The sequence below is a fragment of the Struthio camelus genome, chromosome 19 (genome assembly GCF_040807025.1).
Source record: "Struthio camelus isolate bStrCam1 chromosome 19, bStrCam1.hap1, whole genome shotgun sequence".
NCBI lineage: Eukaryota > Metazoa > Chordata > Aves > Struthioniformes > Struthionidae > Struthio > Struthio camelus.
Window position 1 is genome coordinate 14,847,503 of NC_090960.1, and position 25,993 is coordinate 14,873,495.

The 25,993-nt window shown below is 43.0% G+C and overlaps 1 protein-coding gene across 3 annotated transcripts; it reads left to right on the forward strand.

Moving 5' to 3' along the window:
* The first annotated feature begins 6,271 nt into the window (after nucleotides 1–6,271).
* LOC104148465 (myosin heavy chain, skeletal muscle, adult) lies at nucleotides 6,272–25,548 on the forward strand. Of its 3 annotated transcripts, none has more exons than XM_068913880.1 (40): nucleotides 6,272–6,285; nucleotides 6,489–6,536; nucleotides 7,948–8,174; nucleotides 8,264–8,407; nucleotides 8,501–8,657; nucleotides 9,873–9,900; nucleotides 9,999–10,110; nucleotides 10,199–10,291; nucleotides 11,081–11,144; nucleotides 11,294–11,392; nucleotides 11,499–11,602; nucleotides 11,679–11,817; nucleotides 14,228–14,346; nucleotides 14,441–14,590; nucleotides 15,284–15,454; nucleotides 16,260–16,569; nucleotides 16,664–16,746; nucleotides 17,278–17,365; nucleotides 17,454–17,571; nucleotides 17,743–17,866; nucleotides 17,952–18,088; nucleotides 18,202–18,457; nucleotides 19,263–19,505; nucleotides 19,612–19,788; nucleotides 19,869–20,014; nucleotides 20,106–20,196; nucleotides 20,289–20,678; nucleotides 20,927–21,053; nucleotides 21,156–21,274; nucleotides 21,550–21,746; nucleotides 22,141–22,324; nucleotides 22,411–22,576; nucleotides 22,748–22,872; nucleotides 23,114–23,422; nucleotides 23,522–23,725; nucleotides 24,018–24,143; nucleotides 24,238–24,408; nucleotides 24,497–24,601; nucleotides 24,741–24,836; nucleotides 25,267–25,548. In XM_068913880.1, the coding sequence occupies exons 3-40, from the start codon at nucleotides 7,971–7,973 to the stop codon at nucleotides 25,417–25,419; spliced, it is 5,829 nt and encodes a 1,942-aa protein (XP_068769981.1). In that variant the 5' UTR covers nucleotides 6,272–6,285; nucleotides 6,489–6,536; nucleotides 7,948–7,970; the 3' UTR covers nucleotides 25,420–25,548. The 3 variants fall into 3 exon arrangements, with proteins under 3 accessions (XP_068769981.1, XP_068769982.1, XP_068769983.1); XM_068913881.1 differs by lacking the exon at nucleotides 6,272–6,285 and adding an exon at nucleotides 6,373–6,399; XM_068913882.1 differs by lacking the exon at nucleotides 6,272–6,285 and having other exon boundaries at nucleotides 6,415–6,536.
* The last annotated feature ends 445 nt before the right edge of the window (nucleotides 25,549–25,993 follow it).

Genomic DNA, 25,993 nt, shown 5'->3' on the forward strand with positions numbered 1-25,993 from the left:
TTGCCTTTTTATTTTTTTTGAAAGCTGCAGAAAGCAGAAACTTTCCATGGTATTTTTACAAGGATTACCCAAGAATATCTCAAGCTGTTTTCTCCAAACGTTTTAGGTCAAGTTTTCCAGCAAAATTACTCTTCAATATTTCTTGCTTGTGTTTCTGATGTCCTTGTGTTATCTATATTCTCCCAAGTCAAGAGAATTACTGATGACACTAAATAAGTTCCTACTAAACAAGTGTTTGCTGTGGACACCAACTGTTTTTATGTAGGACTGTAAATAGCCAGCACATTTGCTGCAGGGAAGCTGCTGAAATATAAATCTACTCTCAGAAGACTTGCCTAATATTATGATAATATCATCATGGGTTTCAGAGTTCTGGTAAACTTTTGCTATATGTCCATGTTTTTTTGTGAAATTCTGATGGATTTTACCAATTAACATGCAAGTAAGATATGTAAATAAGCTACATTTTTCACCTTGCCTCCCTTCCTTTATGCTTTTTATATTGTCTAATCAAAAACACAATGATGTCAATATTCATCAACAACCTATAGTATCTTCTTTCAATATTTTATTCAAGTGAAGGTAAAAGAAGGACAGAAGGACAACTGGTAAATTAAAAAAAAAAAGAGTATTACCATGTTTCTTTTGACATTCTCAATCTGGCAAATTTAATGTGTGCAATGGGATTCCTCTAAGATGGGAAATGATCTGTGGGATGACACTGGGATAAGACTGTCAGCTGTCACTCATGAGATCAAGGTGACTAGATCTGCAAGGACTAATGACAGTCCTTCTAAAGAAATTAGACATTAAAATGTCTTTCTATATTGAATGTTCTTCCTGCTAGGAGGGCATGTAATTAAATGAGCCTTAAAAACACTTGCAACAATGAGATTTTCTTCCACTACGTTTGTAGGCTGTCTGACAATTCATTTTTAGTCCTGCCGGTCTTGCAGAGATTACAGGAAACAGGACAAGAGGCAATGGGCAGAAACTGAACCACAGGAAGTTCCACCTGAACCTGAGAAAAAACTTCTTGACTGTGAGGGTGACAGAGCATTGGAACAGGTTGCCCGGAGAGGTAGTGGAGTCTCCTTCGCTGGAGATATTCAAAAGCCGTCTGGATGTGATCCTGGGCAATATGCTCTAGGTGACCCTGCTTGAGCAGGGAGGTTGGACGAGATGATCTCCAGAGGTCCCTTCCAACCTAAACGATTCTGTGAATCTGTGATTCTGTGAAACTGATGCTGACTGGGTTTCTGACTTTGTATCTGTGTAAATCACAAAGTGTTGACTAGCATGAGCCTAGACCTGTGACTTTAGCTCCAATATATTTAATTATATTGTTTCTTTGTTCTGACATTGAAAATAACATTTTTTAAATATCATTCCATAAGGAGGTACTTGTAGCCTAAGAGGGTGTGAGAATTTAGTCTGTTCTTTGGTTCATCAGATACTTGGAAGTTTTCTCTAAGACATGAGATAGATTTATTCTCAAGCCCATAGCCAATCTGTCTCTAATATATCACCTGCCTTTGGAAGAAATAGAGTTTCCCAGTTTCTGCCAATATGCTCAAAGCACTGTAGGAACATGTGTACATCATTGCCTACTGGGATGAGGCAGTTTCCTTTCCTTGTGTATCGTGCCAGTCCAGAAACTGATCCCAGGGAAGGGAGCAGCACTACAGCTCTCCTTGCTACTCGGGGGGGGCACATGGTGCTCTTAACACAGTATCATTAATGTTTTTTTAAACTGAACTGAATTTTCTCTGTAAACTATAGGAAAGACATAATTCACTCAAATGTAAGCGTTCTCCAGCACACTCAGTACTGGCCCAATCGTGCCCATATGAACAAAAATTAACTACTATTGAGTAGGATCAGAGTTTAGCCAAGAATAAACATACTGGGGAGTTTCACCTATAAAGAATCCTTCAGTTTTATTAATATATATTTCTGTGGCCGTCTCCGTCACCTTGGATCACTATGTGTCAGAGATTGCTGCAGTAAAAGCTTCTGCAATGCTATTTCAACATGGTGTTATTTCCCCAGGAAATTGTGCTTGTACACAGAAAGAGAATCAAGAGGGAGAAGGAAAGGGGTTCTGCTGTCATGCTGGGAGCAGAGCAAAGAGCAAGGGACATTAATATCAGAGAGAGAACTTAAGAAGGAGTGAATTTCTCCAGCCAGCCCTGGCTGGGCTTCTGTTAAGTCTTGGCAGCGCTAGGAATCTGCTACTATTTTTCTCAGCTGTTGCTGTAACCTAGAAAGACCCCCTTTCACTTCAAGGTCATACTGAAGGGGAGATCAGTTCTGCACTAGACCATTTGACTTCTTGAAAAGGCACCAAGACAGTTTCTTTTATGAGAAGGCTTCATATTTTAGATGAGCTCAGTACATAGGCGTTTCCTAAATATTCCTGACAGGGCACGGATAATGTCATTCTTCTCTTTGCAAACTGAAAACAAAACTGCGTTTGTCATTTTGCCTGAGTGTACATTCACATGATCGTGTTTACATTGTTATTCCTTTCCCCAAATGCATTTCAGTGAGAGTGTAGAAATCATGTACGACTCTATGAACGAACTGCAATTTCTTTGTCATTTTTTACTTTGACTTTTTGGCATTGTCTTTGGGCAATATAAGGTGACTACAGTGGGGAAAATTGTGTGTAGTTTGAATTTCTGATAACTCTTAATTCAGTAAAAGGATAGTTCTCTAAAGTAGAATATTTTTAAGGAAAGATAACAACTGGAAAAAATTCTAGAGAATTTAAGGTATTTGAAGAGATGGAAAACGCACTTTGACTATTGGTAGCAACAGAAAGTTGCACCTGAGTTTAGGACTGTGAAATATACTGACAGATAGCATATTGCTTGTGTACAAAAAAATATAAAGCAATATAACAGTTAAGACCTGAATATCCATACATCCATATATAGAGATATAACTTATTGTAGGACTGTGGCATAGGAGGCTTAACAATATAATATTTATTTTTACTAATTTTTCAGAGTTATTGTGAATGTTATTTAAATTATCTTCCCTGATATTCATGTTATACTACACAGAAATGTACTCAATGCAATATTTTTTGCATTAAATAAAATGGGAGATAGGGCCTGTTTTTCACATTCCTTTTAATGTCACTATAATTCAATGCCTTTACAAAGGTACATATGGATGTTTTCTGCCATATAGTTGCAGAATGGCACACAACTTACAGTTATACTGTGCTGGTAACAGTTAGCAAATCTAGGTGGATTTTAATTTAAAAAAGTGAGTGATTTGCAGCTAGAGGAAATGTCATCTGAATACTGAGAGGAAGGTAGGGACATGGAGGTGTGATGAGGGAATTATTCTCTTTCTTTTCTATGGGCTGGCTCACTTATGAGAAGCTACCCTTGCATGAGATTAAGACCACTTTCAGAAAAGGCTTTAGGTTTCTAAAACTGACTTGTGTGGACAGACCTTACACTACATCCAGGCAGGCCATCCCAAAAGCACTGCTGAGTGACTACAAACACCGAAGAGACATCTAGACTCGCTAACCACTTCCTTTTCAAACCAAACCTTCCCTTCATGGCTACTGTCCTGCAGTGACGACCCAGGACTGCCTAGCCACGTGCCTCCCTCCTGCTTTTGATCTAGCTGGGTCCACATCCTGCACAACACAGCAGTAAGAACCCAGAAGAGGCCTACTGAGAAGGTACACAAGGGGTGGATTCATTACTGAGAACTGAAATGTCAAAGATTTTCAGTCAGCCTCTAGACTAAGAGACTCAACTAGACTCCTTGTATGTCCCTAGAGACCTACACCTTTGCAGCTTCGCTAGAAGTGGGAGACCTGAATTGCCTCCTGTACCTGAGGAGAGAAAATCCCCAGCTCTCACATCTTCGGAGAGGACCTCAGCCATCCGCTTGTCCTCCCAGGCCTTGCTCTTCTTGCATGTTCTTCTTAATCTTGTACTCTGAGCTGCCAAGGCCCTCCTGCCTCCGTTTCCTTCTTGGCCAGCACCTGTAACCACCAGGCTACTAGACACAATGTAGTGCCACAGCTGCAAAAGTGTGAGCCTGGCGCAGCCCTTCAGAGCAAATGCCTGTAGGCCCCTCTCTGAGGAGCACCTTTGTGCTCTGGATCCCACTGGAAGGGAGGTGCCCTGTATCAGCACTCCCTCAGTGCTTGCTCCCCAGAGAGGCAGGACTTCAGATGCACCCTCGTGCTCACCATTTCCTGGTGATTGTTTGGTTCTGGGCTCTTCCCTGGGTAGGATCAAAGGTGTTTTCATCAGCCTCCTCATGTCTTGTGCAGGGACCCCAAGAGTGAGCTGGGGGTTTGGACTCCAGGCTGGGGTCCACATACCCAAAATGTGGGCACTGCAGTGCCAGAGCCCTCCTTGGAATGGGGTCTACATGCACAGGGCATTGTCTGATGCTGGATATTACCCCGGATCCCAAACATCATTTTTCTAATTTTGTCCCTGTGTTAGTCACTGAGCTCTAACAACAACTGGAATGCCAATGACCAGGAGAAGAATATGTTTCAATCTGACAGAATTTAAAGCAGCTCAAGTGATAGTGCCCTTTTCCTAAAACTAGATCAGTTACGCTCCAGGACTACCAGAAAATTCCCCCTTTCTCAGGGTATCAGCATTGTACTGCTTATCACCCTTAGTGCTGTGATACAGGCAACACTGGTTTTCTAGGTTTTTTGGGGTGCATATGAATATATGTGCAAGATAATTGTGATGCAATGAAGAACTGGACTGAGGATGTATCAGAGTGCAGGGCATCTGGGACCATTTGCTGAAATTATGTGTTTAGGACCCTGTGCACAGGTTGTGGCTGGGTGGAGGGGTGTTTTGGGGAACTCTTGGTGGGGTAGGGCTGCTCGGGTCTCTGCTGTTTCCTGGGTGGTGCATGTTGACAATGTGTGCATATATAGAGAAGACAGCCTTAAGCTGAGTGTGCTTTTTTGGTTTTTGTGAGGAGAAATGGAATGAACTGCTATGTATTGGTGGAGAAAGAAGATATCTGAGAGCAGCAAGTCTCTTTACCTAGGTTATCTTCTGTATGTGTGAACTGAGCTCTGGAATGGCAACACTGCAGGAGCAGTAAGAAATTCCTGTAAGAACAGAAATTAATTTGGGTGATATTTTGACTCTATAACCAATCCCTGTTGAACAGACGTATGAACATTAGAATGGCATAGATTTCTACAGGCCAAATTCTTACCTCAGTGATTTGATCTTTTCGCTGTATGGACTGACAGGACTGACTTGAAAAAAACATATGAAAGAAGAGAGGTTCATTCCTAAATCACCAGTATTTGGACACCTTAATGAATTAAAAGGCCACCAAGAAAAGAAGGGTGCATGTCTTACTCGCCTGCACTGACCCACATATCTATGTGTCAGCATAATAAGCTCTTCCCTAGCATGAATTCATGCACCGTCTCATAATAACACTTCTTAGAGAATCTCATGCTTTTTTTTGTAGTTTGAAATGTAGAGATGGCAACATCTGGGCAATCCTCTATGTGCATGAGTGCATGCATGTATGCTCTTTTTCATACCTCAGAAGTGGCCTCACATCTGTCTGTGAGGCTCTAGCCCAGAAGTTCAGCTAGATTTCAGCATCCCATTATTACAACCAAATCTTTGTATCTTGGCTGGCCATCTCACCATGTCTGTGACTCTCTGTCACCAGCACTATCATACTGAGAAACCCAGATTACTCTTCTAATTTCAGGATTTTACCTCCTCAATGGCCAAATGCTTTCAGTAGTGCTTATTTCCCTTTTAGCAACCTGATTAATGTATTGCTCTTAAGCATGTCTTACAAGCTTCACACCATCACATGGGGAAGATAAATTTTATCATCCCCATTGTACAGCTGGGACAGTTACTGAACAGACATACCAAGCAATCCACCCTGGGTCACACAGCAAGTCGGTGGGAAAGCCAGCAATAGAATCCATAAGTCCTGCATCCAAGTTCTCTAAGTGCCTTGACTAGTCCAGATTCCCTCCTTAACACCCCTGTCAAATTATTTATAGGAGATGTATTCATATAGTCAGTAAGACATCAAAATTTTCTAATTATATCTAGTCATGTCAAATGACAATTATGCCCTTAGTTCAGTTTGCCAGACAATGCTTTGCCAAAGAAGGTTTGCCAAAAATGTTTTGACCGAAGAAAGAGTAGGCATCTGCAGTATCTGCAGACTAGATCCTATAAAATGTCCCCGTGACAAGTCTGCCCTGTCTTGACAGAAAGCTTCAAGGTAAGCGTGTGGGGTCTGCAGACTTGCAGAAAGGGGATGGTGCTCTTATGCTCCATTGCATTCCTCCTGCCTCTAATACTTATTTGCAGGAGAGGACTCTATTCCTCAGATCAGGTTTTAAATCTGCTTTCAAGACACCTACATATATTCATTGTGGAATTCTGTGCAGCAGTAAGTAGGGAGTTACCATTTCTATTTTACAGTACTGTCCAGCTGCTAGCCTGCAAGCCACCCACCTGGTATCCCAAGAGGTAAGAACCTGATTTATTAAATCTCAGAGAAGTGAGAAAGACCTTTTTTTGGATGAGATTTCTGCATGACTGAGTGAGCAGTCGCTGTTTCACCCCATATTCAAGCCCAGTATGATTACAGTAGGTTGATGGTGGCATGCCCATGGCTAGTAAGGTTTTCAAGTGGCTGGGTTTGAAGCTTCTGACTACTGATGGCAGACCAGAAAATCTTTAAGGGGGTATTCCTTTTTCTGCTTAACTGATCTAACAGAGTGAGGTATGCTGGCTTTAATTATTTGCTATGACAGCAAAATAACTGGACAGAGATGCACAGAAGATGAAAAAGTGCAAAATCGTATGTTTTATCTTGGAATATGTGAATTAATGTATTATTTTGTCCAAAATTTGCTCTTAAATTACTAAGAAGTTAGAGCAGAAAGAGCTAAGATGTGAGCAACCAAATTCTGGTGGTCATCTCTGTAAAATGTGTCACTCCAGCTGGATTCCGCTTGCTACTTTACCTATTCTCTACTTCACAAAAAGTGGAAGCTTCAGTTCTCTGTCTCTCTGTAAGCCAATGCCTGGTCCTGCAGAGAGAAATGAAGAATTGTCATGCTGATATCTCATGTTAATACAATATAGCATAATTGTAAAAGTTGTTTTAAATTTTAGGTACCTAAATGAATACAAGACATAGAAATAAGTAAATATTTTCCTGAGTTGCCCACTGTCATTTCTGGAAGTAGTCATTTCTTAGGGAGACTAATAATGGTTTTAAAATTCTTCATTTGAAATTCCTGAGTTGAGCTTTGAACCTTTGTGTTTAACTTCTTTTTTTTATTATTATTGTATTCATTTAAAAAAGTAAAAGGAAATAACTGGAATGGATCTGTGTTGGTATGTTCAAGAACAGCATTACTCCTCTTTTCACAGGTGCTCACTAGTCCATGTAGTGTAGATGTTTACACCTGGATTCAAGACTTGACTAAAATTAGCAAGTAATAGTGTAATAACTGCAAAGTTTTAGAGATTGAAACTGTCATTAAAGTGTACAAATAGTCTGTAAGACATTCAAGACTGTAGTATGCCAGCCTTCTGCCCCAGCTTCATGAGTTAGTATCATTTGGAAAGACACTCATTTCTAGCCATGACATTATAATCATTTCAAGTGAACTTTCAAAGATTAACTAAATAATTGAAAATAATATCAGGGTTCTTTTTCTCCACAATACAGTGCCTAATTACCTTGGGTGGCTACAATTTATTTCAAAAGTGATTTTGGTGCAGGAGATCCTCAACCCAACAAACTCCCAATAAATGTTTTTCACATTTTCCCCAAAGAATAAAACATGAAAAAATATACCGGAATTTCCAAAAAGCTTTGAGTAGTATTAACATAGTATCTTTCTTTTTTCATATTGTCTTCTTCTAGAAAGCCCCTAATAAAGTGCAGCCATGTCTTCAGACTCTGAGATGGCCGTCTTTGGGGAGGCAGCTCCTTATCTCCGAAAGTCAGAAAAGGAGAGAATCGAGGCCCAGAATAGACCTTTTGATGCCAAGTCATCGGTCTTTGTGGTGCATGCTAAGGAATCCTTTGTGAAAGGGACAATCCAGAGCAAAGAAGGAGGAAAGGTCACTGTCAAGACTGAAGGTGGAGAGGTGGGTGAAAAACAAGGCTTAAGGACAAAATTCAGATCCCACTCCAAGCTCTTAGTTGACATACATGGATCTACCTTTTTTCTCGGCAGACTCTGACTGTGAAGGAAGATCAAGTCTTCTCCATGAACCCTCCTAAGTATGACAAAATTGAGGACATGGCCATGATGACCCACCTCCATGAACCCGCTGTGCTGTATAACCTCAAAGAGCGTTATGCAGCCTGGATGATCTACGTAAGTACCAGCAGCAGTCCTCCTGCAGCTAGCTAGGAAGAACTGCCACGTTAAGCTGAATGGATGCCAACTTGCTGTCTCCCTTCCTCACAGACCTACTCGGGTCTCTTCTGTGTCACTGTCAACCCCTACAAGTGGCTGCCGGTGTACAACCCAGAGGTGGTGTTGGCCTACCGAGGCAAAAAGCGCCAGGAGGCTCCTCCCCACATCTTCTCCATCTCTGACAATGCCTATCAGTTCATGTTAACTGGTGAGTGGCCACATCTGTCTCGGAGGGACTGTATCACGAAATGTGCAGAATGGATCTCCTGTTCCAAGAATATAGTGTGACTTTTTCAAAGCTTTCATCATTCTAATATATACATATCATTGTGAGCTTTACAATCTTTACACCATTGTTTCTGCTATTTTATATGAAACACACCTCTGGATCTTTTTTTTTTCTTCTTTTTTCTCTTTAGTTAAACTGAAAGTATAGAGTTTGAAACAGCAAAAGAGAAATTGATAGACAAATTGAGTCAGAGGAACACATTCCCCTCCCTGCCCCATGCATACACTTTTTGTTTGTTTTTTGGAATTGATTAGAAGTAGTTCAAATGATCTCTGAAGTGCTCAGTATGTCAATTACTCTTTATACTCGAGCCATCCTACTAGGTTTTCTTCCCTTTGGCTTCAGATAGGTTGTTGTCACAGTTTCCCAGCAATCTTGGAAGCTGAAGTGCTGGAGTCTCCTGAGAGGTCCCAGGAGTTTGGATAAACCTCTGTGCTTTTCATTTACTCCCCCTTCTACACTCATTTGTTCTTGAGAAAGTCATTTTTTAATATGTCTGTATAGTGGAATTTGGTGAAAGGAAGTAAAAATTAGATGTTTACAAGTCAAATGCCTTTTGGTAGTTTGGAGAATGAGGTGAATATAATTCACCTACTTACTCTGGTAAAAACCTAATTGTCATTGAACTGGCACTGTGGAACATTTCCATTATGCTTTGAAAGAGTTTCTAGTGTGATGCAAAATGACTGTTAAGACATTGATATTTGACTCTCTGCCCTGACTTCTCTTTTTCTCTTTTATCCTTGGGGGCAAGAGAATAGAGGATGACTAAATGTATCATTTGTGTTCTATCTCTTTTTCATTCTTTCTTAGTTCTTCACGTTCAGAAAACTTCAGCTGCTTAGGAAAGTTACAGGGGTGCTAAAGAGAAATAGTCAAAAGATAGATTTAAAAAAAATTAAAACCCCTCCCATTGGACTTCACTGCTCTGTATGCAGCAGCAAAATGAAACAAAGGGATGAAAGCAGGAATTCCTTAATATATTTGAATTCTGTTGAACACAATCAACACTTTCTTAAAACAGAAACAAATGGAAATTCTTTTGATTCACCGGAAGTTATGTGACTACTTTTCACTCTTTCTATGTTGTTTACTGAATATTAAATAAGCTCTTTGTTTCTGTCTCTTTCACAGATCGTGAGAATCAGTCAATCCTGATCACGTACGTACATTCCCTGATCGGGTTCCTGATGGGTTGCTCTGTGCCACGGAACCTGCTGCCTGACCATACGTTCTCTGCTTCTCTCTCTGGCTTCACAGCGGAGAATCCGGTGCAGGGAAGACTGTGAACACAAAGCGTGTCATCCAGTACTTTGCAACAATTGCAGCTAGTGGGGAGAAGAAGAAGGAGGAGCAGTCAGGCAAAATGCAGGTGAGGTAGAAGAGAGAGACTGAACCCTTGGCCTGCAATTGCCACATGGATTAAACACTGTAACTTAACAATACTTACCGTGTCGTAGGGCACCCTTGAGGACCAAATCATCAGTGCCAACCCCCTGCTGGAGGCCTTTGGAAATGCCAAGACTGTGAGGAATGACAACTCCTCACGCTTTGTAAGTTGCTCAACCAAAAGGTTCCTGCGTAATAGTAAATAGGATTGTGTGACAGGTACCATTTCCTGTAGTTCAAGCTTAGGGTTTACAAGATCTTCACATTTTGAAAACAATAATTCTATGAAACAATATTAACCTGTTTTATATTAGGATGCAAATGTAAATAGCAGCATACATGTTCATTCTGTAATAATGCACGTCAGTATGAAAAAATATTTTTTACCCTTTAATATATATTTCTATCCTTTTATGAAAGAAGGAAGCAAACAAAGAAACAAAAAAAAGAAAGAGACAGAAAGGGAAAGAAAGAAAAAGAGGGAGGGAGGCAAGGAGGGACAAAGGAAGAAAAAGCAAACAAGAAAACAAAGATATCTGAATAAGATCAATCTTTGCTTGATATGATATTTAATTAATCAGAAGTAAAATGTCTTATTTGATACTGATATTTAAGCAGCTGGACTCATTAAATGGATATTCTCATATCATTCAGATGAATGCTTTCTGTATGCAGGATATAGTTAGAAGATTTTGGAATGAGATATATATGGCCTAAGGAAATTTGCCCATTCCTTTCCATTTACGCATTTAACATAAATGAAGTAAACAGCTGTGGCTCTGTTGGCTCTTTTCATGGTCAAAAATGTAAAACACCTTATCTTAATGGTGGAAATTTATCTGACTCTTAAGAAAATATAAAATCTTCTGCCCAATATAGTAAATGGTAGAACTCATCATTTCAGATAAACCATTTAGGAAGTAAATTTTAAGACAATTTTCTTCCCTGAGCAGGGCAAATTCATCAGAATCCACTTTGGTGCCACAGGAAAACTGGCTTCTGCCGATATTGAAACATGTAAGACACTTTCCTGAACTTTTCACAATCTGTCCTTCCAATGTCTTTTCACCTAATCATCTATCCTGCCTTCCTTGCTTTTCTTTGTGCCTTCTCCCTACTTTCTCTTTTGCTATTTCTTCATGTTTCTAATTATATTTTCCCCCCAGATCTGCTGGAGAAGTCCAGAGTCACTTTCCAGCTCAAGGCAGAAAGAAGCTACCACATATTTTATCAGATCATGTCCAACAAGAAGCCAGAGCTAATTGGTAGGAAGAATCACTAACCTTTTTGGAGGAAGATCGCTGAGCAACAGCCCATTCTACTACCTGGTTGACTAAACTAAGCCTGCATGTTTCCCATTCCGGCTTTCAGACATGCTCCTCATTACCACCAACCCATATGACTACCACTTTGTGAGTCAAGGTGAGATCACTGTTCCTAGCATCAATGACCAGGAAGAACTGATGGCTACAGATGTAAGTAATACTCATATGCATTGTATCTATTGTCATCTCTCCAGACAAAACTTTTATTTTACTGTTTCTGTTGCAGAGTGCCATTGACATCCTGGGCTTCACTGCTGATGAAAAAGTGGCCATTTACAAGCTGACGGGGGCTGTCATGCACTATGGGAACTTGAAATTCAAGCAGAAACAACGAGAGGAGCAGGCAGAACCAGATGGCACAGAAGGTATTAGCAAAGTCTGCTATTCATCTCTTAGCAAAAGAAGCAATAATTTAGTCTTTGGAGATGAAGGATGAGAAGGATTAAAATGTGTAAAGAGAGTTTAGGTGGAGACAGCACAAAACTGGCACCCAAAATACAGTCACCTTTTTGCAAAGAGTACCTAATCTTCATTTGAAATGATGAGGGCAGAGCAGTGGATGTTGTCTTTCTGGACTTCAGCAAGGCTTTTGACACTGTCTCCCATCACATCCTCCTAGGTAAGCTCAGGAAGTGTGGGCTAGATGAGTGGACGGTGAGGTGGCTTGAGAACTGGCTGGATGGCCGAGCGCAGAGGGTTGTGGTGAATGGCGCAGAGTCAAGTTGGAGGCCTGTGGCTAGTGGTGTCCCCCAGGGGTCAGTCCTGGCTCCAGTCTTGTTCAATATATTCATGAATGACCTGGAGGAAGGGACGGAGTGCACCCTCAGCAAGTTTGCTGATGATACTAAACTGGGGGGGAGGAGAGGCTAACACCCCAGAAGACTGTGCTGCCATTCAGAGGGACCTGGACAGGCTGGAGAGGTGGGTGGAGAGGAACCTCCTGAAGTTCAACAAAGGCAAGTGCAAGGTCCTGCACCTAGGGAGGAATAATCCCATGCACCAGTACAGGCTGGGGGTTGACCTGTTGGAAAGTAGCTCTGCCGAGAAGGACCTGGGAGTGCTGGTGGACAACAAGTTAAGCATGAGGCAGCGGTGTGCCCTTGTGGCCAAGAAGGCCAATGGGATCCTAGGGTGCATTAGGCAGAGTGTTGCCAGCAGGTGGAGGGAGGTGATCCTGCCCCTCTATTCAGCCCTGGTGAGGCCTCACCTGGAGTACTGTGTCCAGTTCTGGGCTCCCCAGTACAAGAGAGACATGGCACTCCTGGAGGGAGTCCAGCGGAGGGCTACCAAGATGATTAGAGGGCTGGAGCATCTCTCCTCTGAAGAAAGACTGCAAGAGCTGGGCCTGTTCAGCCTGGAGAAGAGAAGATTGAGAGGGGATCTCATCAATGTGTACAAGTATCTGAAGGGGGAGTGTCAAGAGGATGAGGCCAGTCTCTTCTCCGTGGTGCCCAGCAACAGGACAAGAGGCAATGGGCAGAAACTGAACCACAGGAAGTTCCATCTGAACCTGAGAAAAAACTTCTTCCCTGTGAGGGTGACAGAGCATTGGAACAGGTTGCCCAGAGAGGTGGTGGAGTCTCCTTCCCTGGAGATATTCAGAAGCCGTCTGGATGTGATCCTGGGCAATATGCTCTAGGTGACCCTGCTTGAGCAGGGAGGTTGGACTAGATGATCTCCAGAGGTCCCTTCCAACCTAAACGATTCTGTGATTCTGTGAAATTTATCTGAACGTGTGCCCATAATTCTATGCTGGACATTTATCTAAAGCTTTGAATAATACAGCTTACTTGCTGTGCTCATATGAATCCTGAGACTCACTGAGAAGAGAAAGATTTTTGGAAAATATACTTCCTGTTGCTTTTTAAAGGAAACTGAGGCAATAAACAGTGTCACTACTTCTCTTTCATATACCACCTATTAGTTAGGGATTTTTGCCCAGGAAAAAGGGAACTTTTTCTTAAAGTTCTTTCTTTGTTTAGGAGATTCAGACCCATAAATATCACCACATAGCAGAATTCTGTGACCATCAGCCTGTAGGAAGCTAAGGTACACTAGTCTAATGAAGAAATCTGCTTCTCAGTTGACTACTTGATCACTTGAATGGTATATAAAAAGTGAGCAATAATGCACAACGATTTAAAATGACTCACCCAGCCTCCTTTTTTCAAAATTTTCTCTTAAACAGTCAACTTCAGGACTTGATCTGGGGTTTTGATCTTAAATGAACAAATATGCTTATGATTTGTTTTGAGTGTAACAATAAATCTCCACAAGGGGACAAATTTCAGAGACATATCTCTACTGAGCATTCACTATCAGCCACACTGTGGTACCTCTAATTTCAGAATGCCCTGCCCTTCAGTGTTACACCTGCTCCCAAAGTAATGTGCAGGGAACCCAAGTACCTAAATACATGTTTTGGATTACACTGAGGCTATCATTTTGGTGTTTTGGTGCCTGGGTACCAATTACCTCTGGACTTAAGTGATGAACTTCAGCTTTGAGGAGGAATTTTTAATAAATACTTTATTTCCAGATACTTTGGTGAAGTTTTTCAAAGACAAAAATACCATTTAAGTGTCCTGTTGTGAAAAATTTTCAAAACAAAGATGACTTTTGTTTTCATCATTGCCATTCTTCCTCCAAGATCGAGTAAGCAGAATTTCATCACTATACATTCAATGTTGCAATTGTTGTGGAAGGAGTTGGTCACTGAATATGCTTCATGTCTTCTAAACTTTGATTTTTTTATCTCATTGTCCCCGTACTTAGTTGCTGACAAGGCTGCCTACCTGATGGGTCTGAACTCAGCTGACCTGCTCAAGGCCCTGTGCTACCCCCGAGTCAAGGTTGGGAATGAATATGTGACCAAAGGTCAAACCGTGCAACAGGTAAAAGACACCTTGTGTGACTGGGAACTAGTGTTTTGTATTCCTTCCTGCCTTGCTACTTATTTTTCTTTTTCTTCTTTCTTCCTTGTTTTAGGTGAACAATGCAGTTGGTGCTCTGGCAAAGGCTGTCTACGAGAAGATGTTCCTGTGGATGGTTGTTCGTATCAACCAACAACTGGATACCAAACAACCCAGACAGTACTTCATTGGTGTCCTGGATATTGCTGGCTTTGAGATCTTTGATGTAAGGAACACAGCTTTGAGAATAGCTCTTGGAAAGGGAAATTAAAACATCAAAGGACTTCTAAGTGATATTTTTCTGAAGATTGAACATCTAATCATTTGCAATTTTATGGAAAAAAAAATCCTTCATTTTCTTCTGTAGCACAGAGCAATACCCTCAGAGGCCTCATTAGCACAAAGAAAGAGTTATGATTTTTTGTGTAGAAGTAGCAATTACAATTTTTACATGCTGTAATATTTTAACAGTTTGAGTTTAGTGCTAATTATATTAAAAATAAGTAAATCAGTTGATGTTGATATAGGAGCTCTTGGTGATGAACTGGGATTTGGACACCCAGTGATAAATACATAATAAGCTGAAGATGTGGAAACTGTTTAATGGACTAAAAAATGAGTGAATAAATGCTTGATCAGAAAGTATAAGCAGTTGAAAATGAAGGGCAGTACATAGAGTCATCATGTTGGTTGAGCAAACAAATGCTAAAGTATCCTATGAATTTTAGAAGATTCACTGGGAATTCTTCTTTTAGTCAGGCACTTCATTGGGGAGCTGCATATAGGTCCTGCAATGATGCAGTCCTGGTAATACAATTGTGTTTTAAGTAGGAAAGTGTATAGAAGATTAAGAATAATCAAGAAAACCCTGCCAATTGTGCATCTTGACAATGGGTGTCTCTTTTTTTGCACTGGAAAGTTTAACAGCCTGGAGCAGCTATGTATCAATTTCACCAATGAAAAACTGCAACAGTTCTTCAACCACCACATGTTCGTGCTAGAGCAGGAGGAGTATAAGAAGGAAGGGATTGAATGGACATTCATTGACTTTGGGATGGACCTGGCTGCCTGCATTGAGCTCATTGAGAAGGTAAATTTCTAATTCAAAATGTCCTGTATTTCCAGGAACTCATTATTGCTGGAGGTAAAAAGCTATTTAAAGAAAAAAAAAAAAACTGTTCCATGGTTAGTTTCATACAGTCAGCCTTAGTTACTGAAATTTCTCTTAACCTGTGCCTTTACTTATTAAGTATTACAGATATTAAAGACCACATATTACATATATTGTAAGTCCATAAATAACTATGGAAGTTAATATCAAAAAATGTATATGTATGAAAGATATTTGAGCCTGCTTTATTGAAGGACATTTTTTTCAGAAACATACATGAGTTCCCAAAATAAAACGAATATATTTTCTCAAGATTCTGGAATAAAGTGATCTGGATAACAGATTTTTTTCTTAATGATTCAAATGAAATAACTGTAGGCCAGTATAAGCCGTGCTTGTCCTATGAATGCAAGACAGTGAAAGCATTTTCCTGTAGTGCAGTAGAATTTAGGGATGTGGTGAAAACTACTTAGTTGTAGTAAATATACAGTGGAAACCTTTGTGAAAGACATTTTAAAATATAATCAGAGTTTTTCTCCCTGATTTTATAACCTGGCCTTTGGCTTAAAAAAATAAATTTATGTGAGTCACAGGACCAAAATTAGATTCAAACAGGTGAATCGTAGCTCCTTAAAACTCATTTTTTAGGAGGAAATTTTCTTCAGAAAAAGGCTGCTGCTTTGTTTGTCAGCATACTGTGTTCTACTATATCCCCCTTCTGACCAAGTGACCAATGTACTATCTTAGAGGTTCTATCTCTCTTCTGTACTGTAATGTCTTCCAGCCCATGGGCATCTTCTCCATCCTGGAAGAGGAGTGCATGTTCCCCAAGGCAACTGACACCTCTTTCAAGAACAAGCTCTATGACCAGCATCTGGGCAAGTCCAGCAACTTCCAGAAGCCCAAGCCTGCCAAAGGCAAGGCTGAGGCTCACTTCTCCCTGGTGCACTATGCTGGCACAGTGGACTACAACATCTCTGGCTGGCTTGAGAAGAACAAGGACCCCCTGAATGAAACTGTCATTGGCCTATATCAGAAATCATCTGTGAAGACACTGGCCTTACTTTTTGCCTCCTATGGTGGAGCAGAAGCAGGCTAGTTTTCTAAAATTCATATGTTCCCAAATTCATAATATATAAAGATGAACCAAAAAAGCTAACCTGAATTGCTTTTTTTTTTCTTTTGCAGAGGCTAGTGGTGGTGGTGGTGGTGGCAAGAAGGGTGGTAAGAAGAAGGGTTCCTCCTTCCAGACAGTCTCAGCTCTTTTCCGGGTACAGTATGAGTTTCATTTTCTATAAAGTGAAAGGAACATAATTTGGAATCTGAGCTATCTAAACTCTCATTCTTCTCCTGATTTTGGTTTTATGATGAAACAGTAACAAGTATGAGGTGAGCAGAAGATATTCATTGCCTTTTTCTCTTATTTTTCTGCTCAAATTCAAGGTACGTTTCAAACCTTCTTTAGCTAATCCCCTGAATTTCTTTCAAAAGAACATTTCTTTTCTATATGAAAAAGCTTTTTTTCAGAAGCTGGGGCACAATGCAAGAATTAATCATAGGAAGGCTTATGCTAAAATTTTGGTATGGTAGAATTCCATTTCCAGACTAAGCTGTAGAACCTTAAACTTTTGTTTAACAAGAACACTTAAAAAACAAAGAAGCTCTGGTTAAATATAAATTTTGAATTTGATTGCTACTTTCTCCGATCTGTGTAAACTTATTGTTTTAGTATCCTGACATCTAGAGGTTGAATGTGCAGAGGTAAAATTTGTTAATTTAAACTGCTATACATCATCCCACAGGAGAATTTAAACAAGCTGATGACTAATCTACGGAGCACTCACCCCCATTTTGTCCGTTGTATCATCCCAAATGAAACAAAAACACCTGGTAAGAATCTCATGCAGAAAGAAATGTGATACAACTATTCCCTTCTGCCCCGGAACCTATGGTTTTCATTTGCGCTCTGAACTGTTAGGTGCCATGGAGCATGAACTAGTGCTGCACCAGCTGCGGTGTAATGGTGTGCTGGAAGGGATCAGAATCTGCAGGAAAGGATTCCCCAGCAGAGTCCTGTATGCAGACTTTAAACAGAGGTAAGAGAGCTCCACCTTTTGGCCTCATTCTAACCAAAGTCAAGTACCTTGTAGGTTCAGTCAGGCAGGGCTCTATTGTCAAGAATAGCTTTGTATGAACTGGTGGGGTTCAGAAGCTACCATGCACTGGTTGGGAAGAACAGCCTTCTCTTCCTCTTCCTCTTTTCACAGGTACAAGGTGCTTAATGCAAGCGCTATCCCAGAGGGACAGTTCATTGACAGCAAGAAGGCTTCTGAGAAGCTCCTTGGCTCCATTGACGTGGACCACACCCAGTACAAATTTGGTCACACCAAGGTACAAACACTCCTTGACTCACATACTGTGTGTCTGTGCTTTGCACCACCTGACAGTGACGTGCTCCAATATTCCCTTTCTCAAGGTATTCTTCAAAGCTGGGCTGCTGGGACTCCTGGAGGAGATGAGAGATGAGAAGCTGGCACAGCTCATCACTCGCACACAAGCCAGATGCAGGGGCTTCCTGATGAGGGTGGAGTACCAGAGAATGGTGGAGAGGAGGTAGACATTTCTCAGATATAAGTAGTCACCACACTTTGGAGAAAGTGTCTCCACCATTCACACTCAAATATTTTATGTACATTTTAATTGTTGTGTATATTTTAATGTTTCAGGGAGTCCATCTTCTGCATTCAGTACAACATTCGTGCATTCATGAATGTCAAGCATTGGCCCTGGATGAAGCTGTTCTTCAAGATCAAGCCTTTGCTGAAGAGCGCAGAATCAGAGAAGGAGATGGCCAACATGAAGGAAGAGTTTGAGAAAACCAAGGAGGAGCTTGCGAAGTCTGAGGCAAAGAGGAAGGAGCTGGAGGAGAAAATGGTAAAGCTGATGCAGGAGAAAAATGACCTGCAGCTCCAAGTGCAAGCTGTGAGTATCATATCATTATTTCTTATAGAGGAAAATGAGCTCTCTTTCGTAGAAGAAAATGTGCAAACTGCACACTAATCTATCTTAAAAAAATTATATGTGACTGAAGGTAAAATTCAGACCACATGCTTTGGGCCCTCAGTGTCACCACTGCAAGTAGGGTTCAGCTTGAGAATGACTTTAAAAAGTCATTTAAAAGTGTTACTCTTTGCATCTACATGTACATGCCTGCACATGAGCTGACAGAATAAGGTACCATTATAGTCAGTGCAGTGTAAATATAGTTTATGAAGTGGGGACAGTGATTCAACTGACCACTCCAACTTAATTCAGTTTCATACATAAAAAGCTTACTACCATTTCTTATGACAAAAGATATCTCACTTGTCCTCCTGCAATTACTATTCCAGGAAGGCACAGATGACCAACATGTCCCATGACACAAGCGCTAGCCCTGTGTGTATGTCTCTAATGCCATTTAGCATCTTAAAAGTATAGGTAACGTTTAGGTAATACCCTTAAGCTTTAAGTGTCTATTTGCAGCCAAATAAACCACTAACACACCTCAAATAAAAAAGTGAAACATAATGGAGCTAGGCATAGTGTCTGATGATACAAAAAGTTAGAAAAAATAAAACTGAATGAAACCTCCTTGTGAATTTGTAATGAGGTTGCGCTACAACCATTTCTGAAAAAGAAATGCCACTGGTCTTACTGTTGCACATCTACCCTTTCAGCACTAAATACCATTTTCTGTTCACTGTTAAAGCTGTAATTTCTCAAACAAATTACATTTATACAACAGGAAGCTGATGCTTTAGCTGATGCTGAGGAAAGATGTGACCAGCTGATCAAAACCAAAATCCAGCTCGAGGCCAAAATCAAGGAGGTGACAGAAAGGGCGGAGGACGAGGAGGAAATCAATGCGGAGCTGACAGCCAAGAAGAGGAAACTGGAGGACGAGTGTTCAGAGCTGAAGAAAGATATCGATGACCTGGAGTTAACACTGGCTAAGGTTGAGAAGGAAAAGCATGCCACCGAAAACAAGGTATAACAGAGAACTTGTCACTCACAATCCAGCAATCAATGCTGTGCTGTTACAGCACACTTATAGCTACTTGCTTGAATTACCACCTGCTCCCTTCTTCTCACAGGTGAAAAACCTCACTGAGGAGATGGCAGCCCTGGATGAGAACATTGCCAAGCTGACAAAAGAGAAGAAAGCCCTCCAAGAGGCCCACCAGCAGACACTGGATGACCTGCAGGCAGAAGAGGACAAAGTCAATACGCTGACCAAAGCTAAAACCAAGCTGGAGCAGCAAGTGGATGATGTAAGCACACACACATCCAGTAAAAACAGTTATGGAGTTAGGCCTGGCTGGCAGAGCATTCACGGCCTTGTTCTGTTTAGCTCGAAGGGTCCCTGGAGCAAGAGAAGAAACTGCGCATGGACCTTGAGCGAGCCAAGAGGAAACTCGAGGGAGACCTGAAGCTGGCCCATGACACCATAATGGACTTGGAAAACGACAAGCAGCAGCTGGATGAGAAACTGAAGAAGTAAGTGTGGTTGTGGGGCACCTTTGCACTGTGCAGGTGCACATATGCTTTCCGTTGGGCTCTAACAAACAAAGTTTTGCTTTGTGCAAAGGAAAGACTTTGAAATCAGCCAGATCCAGAGCAAGATCGAGGATGAGCAAGCCCTGGGCGTGCAATCGCAGAAGAAGATCAAGGAGCTGCAGGCAAGTCTTTGTTCCAACCCTTCTCTCACAGGCCTCGTCAGAGGCCAGGTAGGAGCAGGGCATGGGTGTGAACGGTGCCTAATGTTCCCCAGGCCCGTATTGAGGAACTGGAGGAGGAAATCGAGGCCGAGCGGACCTCTCGGGCCAAAGCAGAGAAGCATCGGGCTGACCTCTCCAGGGAGCTAGAGGAGATCAGTGAGCGCCTGGAAGAAGCAGGGGGGGCCACGGCAGCTCAGATCGAGATGAACAAGAAGCGTGAGGCAGAATTTCAGAAGATGCGCCGGGACCTTGAAGAGGCCACTCTGCAGCATGAAGCCACAGCCGCCGCCTTGCGGAAGAAGCATGCGGACAGCACAGCTGAGCTTGGGGAGCAGATAGACAGCCTTCAGCGTGTCAAGCAGAAGCTGGAGAAGGAGAAGAGTGAGCTGAAGATGGAGATTGACGACTTGGCCAGTAACATGGAGTCTGTCTCCAAAGCCAAGGTATGAAAATACTTATTGAAAATAATTTGGAAACAAAAAATATTCAATCATACCTTTTTGAAATAGGGTTAGGTTACAGTATACCTCTGTCTCTAAATCCAATATATTGAAATGTATTTCTAAGCATATAACCCCAGCAAGCAGTATGTAGCATTTACCTTCTGGCCACACTTTTTCATATAAGAATTCTGCTGATAAGGAAAAGTCCAGGTGTTAATGCTCTTTCATTTTTCATGTTGTACACATAGGCAAATTTAGAGAAGATGTGCCGCACCCTGGAAGACCAGCTGAGTGAGATTAAGACAAAGGAAGAGGAGCATCAGCGTATGATCAATGACGTCAATGCTCAAAGAGCTCGTCTACAGACAGAAGCAGGCGAGAGAACAACTCTGATGTGGAATGGGGATAGTGTCCAGAAAGAGTTCGTTCTGATCATAAATGACAATTAACAAATTTCTTTTCTGTATACTTTCCCAGGTGAATATTCACGCCAGGTGGAGGAGAAAGACACTCTGATTTCTCAGTTGTCTAGAGGAAAGCAGGCATTCACCCAACAGATTGAGGAACTGAAGAGACACTTAGAGGAAGAAATAAAGGTGATGACCCTTTCTACAGCCTGCAGCTAAAAAGATGCTTAATTTCACATAGGCTAGCTAGAAAAACCAGTTTATTTAGCACAAACCATGCTAGGAGTCCATTACTGTTGATGCAGGGAGAGTGTATAGTGGACTGTCTCCTCCAGTCTTAAAGATATCATTCACTGCAAACACCTGCACCTTCCTAGTGGTCGTATGCCAGTGATAAATGCGTACACTGCCAGATATTCCCCAAGATGTATCTACTCCTTGTTCCGATTCACCCGTCCTCACAGGCCAAGAATGCCCTGGCCCACGCCTTGCAGTCTGCACGCCATGACTGTGACTTGCTCCGGGAACAATATGAAGAGGAGCAGGAAGCCAAGGGCGAGCTGCAGCGTGCCTTGTCCAAGGCCAACAGTGAAGTGGCCCAGTGGAGAACCAAATATGAAACGGATGCCATTCAGCGCACGGAGGAACTGGAGGAGGCCAAGTATGTGGGGACTGTGGAGAAGGCTGGCACGAACTAACAAGGGAAATCTGAAGAGAACACTGAGATACTGTCAGGAACAAACCAAGGCACTGCTTTAGGGGAGGGAAATTAAATCTTGTGATGCATTCCTTTTGGATATATCAAAAATGGAATGATATTTAGACAGAGAATGGGGCACCAGCCATGTTTGGAATGCACAGAGGGCAGAGGTATTGCTAGAGCACTGGCAATGGAGATGGGAATATAATTACTGACTAGAAGAGGCCTTGTACTCTGTGTTCATAGAAGCGATGGAGTAAAAGGGGATAAGCCTGCTGTTGTGAAAAGCACCCTCGATGAAAAAAACTGCCTTCTGTTTACTCCCTCACTGGGAGCTGTGCTTACCATCTCCCAGGAAGAAGCTGGCACAGCGTCTGCAGGAAGCGGAGGAACACGTTGAGGCCGTGAACGCCAAATGCGCTTCCCTGGAAAAGACAAAGCAGCGGCTGCAGAATGAAGTGGAGGACCTGATGATCGACGTGGAAAGAGCAAACGCTGCTTGCGCAGCTCTGGACAAGAAGCAGAAGAACTTTGACAAGGTAACCTGGGCTCCCGCCCTGTGGTCTGGGGACGGGGCATCCCCTCATGACTGCCACGTCCATACTCAGGCCCTGTTGCTCTTCAGATCCTGGCAGAGTGGAAGCAGAAGTATGAGGAAACGCAGGCTGAGCTGGAAGCCTCCCAGAAGGAGTCGCGCTCCCTCAGCACGGAGCTGTTTAAGATGAAGAATGCCTATGAGGAGTCCTTGGACCACCTGGAAACGCTGAAGCGTGAGAACAAGAACTTGCAGCGTAAGTCCCGGGCGCTCTGCTCCTGACTGGGCTTTCCCACAAGCCTGTCTGTCCACCACCCCACATGGGTCCCTGCCCGCAGTGCTGCGAGGGTGCGAGTCACCGTGGGGCGGCAGGGCCTTTCCCCTCCTGCTCAATGCCTGACCCTGCCATTTGTCTCTGTCCCTACAGAGGAGATTGCTGACCTCACGGAGCAGATTGCAGAGGGAGGAAAGGCCATTCATGAGCTGGAGAAAGTGAAGAAGCAGGTTGAGCAGGAGAAATCTGAAATCCAGGCTGCTCTGGAGGAAGCTGAGGTACACGGCCGTAATCACTGGTTTCCAGTCCGGAAATCCTGAGAGACAGTGTGAAAAATAATAGCTTGAGGTTGTAAGGCATATGGTATTGCTTTCTCCCTGTTAAGTTTGAAGCTGCAGCCTCAGTTTCCACATAATAGAGAAAAAAATAGCCCTGATTTGTGGCATAAGAGGTTGTTTCAGAAAGATCAACATTAGGAAATACACTTTTATTAATAGTGTGCTTTTTGTTCTTTTTCAGGCCTCCCTGGAACATGAAGAAGGGAAGATCCTGCGCCTCCAGCTGGAGCTGAACCAGGTGAAGTCTGAGATTGACCGCAAGATAGCAGAAAAAGATGAGGAAATTGACCAGCTGAAGAGAAACCACCTCAGAATTGTGGAGTCCATGCAGAGCACCTTGGATGCAGAGATCAGGAGCAGGAATGAAGCCCTGAGGCTGAAGAAGAAGATGGAGGGAGACCTGAATGAAATGGAGATCCAGCTGAGCCACGCCAACCGCGTGGCGGCAGAGGCCCAAAAGAACCTGAGAAACACACAGGCAGTGCTCAAGGTCCGTTAAGCAGAGATAGAAACAAGTGAATGGCTTAGCTCATTTCTTCAGTGCCAAGAATACTATGCCTGCTGATAATTTCTGCTGCCTCATTTACAGGATACCCAGATACACTTGGACGACGCTCTCAGGACGCAGGAGGACCTGAAGGAGCAGGTGGCCATGGTGGAGCGCAGAGCAAACCTGCTGCAGGCTGAAATTGAGGAGCTACGGGCAGCCCTGGAGCAGACGGAGCGGTCGAGGAAGGTGGCGGAGCAGGAGCTGCTGGATGCAACGGAACGTGTGCAGCTTCTTCATACCCAGGTAAGGGCTTGGTGTGGAAACCAGTTGTGCAGACACTTAACGCAGCAGAGGGCTGCTTATGTGTCAGAGGATAGGTCATGACAATCGTCTAGAGTGGCCTCTATACCACTGTCCACAGGGAAGGCATGCTCACAGCCCACTGCTTGATTTGCCACTGATGTTTTGTCAACAACCATTTAAAAAAGAATTCCAGCTTCTGAATAGGAAATCGGAAAAGAAAAGACTCGGTTCTGACTGTAGGTTGGGTATTTCAGGCCTAGGAATTCAAACCATGCAATTTCTGTTTGCACAGAACACCAGCTTGATCAACACCAAGAAGAAGCTGGAAACGGACATTTCCCAAATTCAGAGTGAAATGGAGGAGACGATCCAGGAAGCCCGCAATGCTGAAGAGAAGGCCAAGAAGGCCATCACAGATGTGAGCTGGGGGCCTCCTTTCATTGCTGGTGGTGGATGGATTCTGCCCCAACATGTCCCCTGTCCCAAACCGGCTCTGCTCCTTCACTCTCCAGGCAGCCATGATGGCAGAAGAGCTGAAGAAGGAGCAGGACACCAGCGCCCACCTGGAGAGGATGAAGAAGAACCTGGACCAGACGGTGAAGGACCTGCAGCACCGCCTGGATGAGGCTGAGCAGCTGGCGCTGAAAGGAGGCAAGAAGCAAATCCAGAAGCTGGAGGCCAGGGTGCGTATAGGGCAGGTATTTGTGCATCAGGGAGCACGTTCCATGGGGCACCACCGGGCAGGCTGCAAGGATGGGCTTCTCATTGCAGGTGCGGGAGCTGGAAGGGGAGGTGGATGCCGAGCAGAAGCGCAGCGCTGAAGCCGTGAAGGGTGTGCGCAAATACGAGAGGAGGGTGAAGGAGCTGACCTACCAGGTAAGGCAGGAGGTCTCTTTGTGCTGACACAACCTTCTCCCAAGAAGCCAAAACGTTTTAATGTGATTCCCATGGGGAAATGTTATTTTTGTTGTGGGGAAACCAATGCACTCTCTTTCCTGCTTACAAACTGCTCTAGTCTGAGGAAGACCGGAAGAATATTCTCAGGCTGCAGGACCTGGTGGACAAGCTGCAAATGAAAGTGAAATCCTACAAGAGACAAGCTGAGGAGGCTGTAAGTACTGCTCAAGTTGGGGCCAGAGTCATTTTCCACAGTTCCAGCACAGGTGCTGAGGAGATGAATGTGAGAAACTTGGAAACCTGTCGTTGATCAGCAGAGGAGGGCCTCGGGGTCTTTGTCATCCTCATAAAACCACTGTGATACTTGGACACCAAACCAGTGAGAGAATAAGTACAGAAATGTGAAGACCATGTGAAAAAATTGCCCCTGCCAATGTGGTGCGTTGCTGTAGTGGGGTTCTAAGGAAGGGAGGACAAGGAGGTCTGTCTGAGGCCTATCAGTAAGCAGTGGTAGATGCGGGATGGAGAGTGTTGGCTGTGCCCTTTCTCTTAAGGAACAACTGCAGTTCCTTCAGTCCCAGTGGGAGGAGGACTGGAAACCCCTGCCCTGGGCTCTTCACCACCACCTCCCTCTCCCCCTACAGGAGGAGCTGTCCAATGTCAACCTCTCCAAATTCCGCAAGATCCAGCACGAGCTGGAAGAAGCCGAGGAGCGGGCTGACATTGCAGAGTCGCAGGTCAACAAGCTCCGAGCCAAGAGCCGGGAGTTTCACAGGAAGATAGAAGAAGAAGAGTGAGGATGTCATGAGGCAGCAAAGTGATGAGGGTCGTGCACAAAATGTGAAACCCCCCCGTCACTTCCTTCTGTAACTAGTCTTTGTAACCGCCCCAATGTCTAGAGAATAAAGACTGTAGATTACTCTGTATACACAGGATGTGCAGTAGCTAGATCACTCTGCACACACAGGCTGCACAGTGGCTTTGTTTGCTGTCCTTCAATTCCACAGTTACGTAATTTTGGGGCATTTTCAAATGAATAATTTTATTTCATTTCTATACTTGGACAATAATACAGCTTTTATTACCCCTTTCCCCAGTATTTCTCGACCATATCCCATTACACTACTGAGTAGGGAATAACAGGAATTTAATTCCCATAGTGGCAAGAGGAGAGGATCAGGTCAGAGGCAGAAGGAGTATCTTGTCTGTGCAGGCACAGTGCAGTAGGCAAAATTGCTTCTGCCTTGGGGAGTCTTCTTTCCAAAAGGGTGTAGTACATAGGGGCTGTCTGTTCTCCAAGGGAAGTGATCCTTCCCCTCTACTCAGCACTGGAGAGGCCACATCTGGAATACTGTATCCAGTTCTGGGCTC

Excerpts from the sequence above, each read along its gene's own strand:
- LOC104148465 (XM_068913880.1), top strand. The coding sequence starts at position 7,971 with ATGTCTTCAGACTCTGAGATGGCCGTCTTTGGGGAGGCAGCTCCTTAT. Across the intron at positions 14,347-14,440 it reads AAGGTCAAACCGTGCAACAG|GTGAACAATGCAGTTGGTGC; the intron begins GTAAAAGACACC and ends TCCTTGTTTTAG. Across the intron at positions 21,275-21,549 it reads ACTTAGAGGAAGAAATAAAG|GCCAAGAATGCCCTGGCCCA; the intron begins GTGATGACCCTT and ends CCGTCCTCACAG.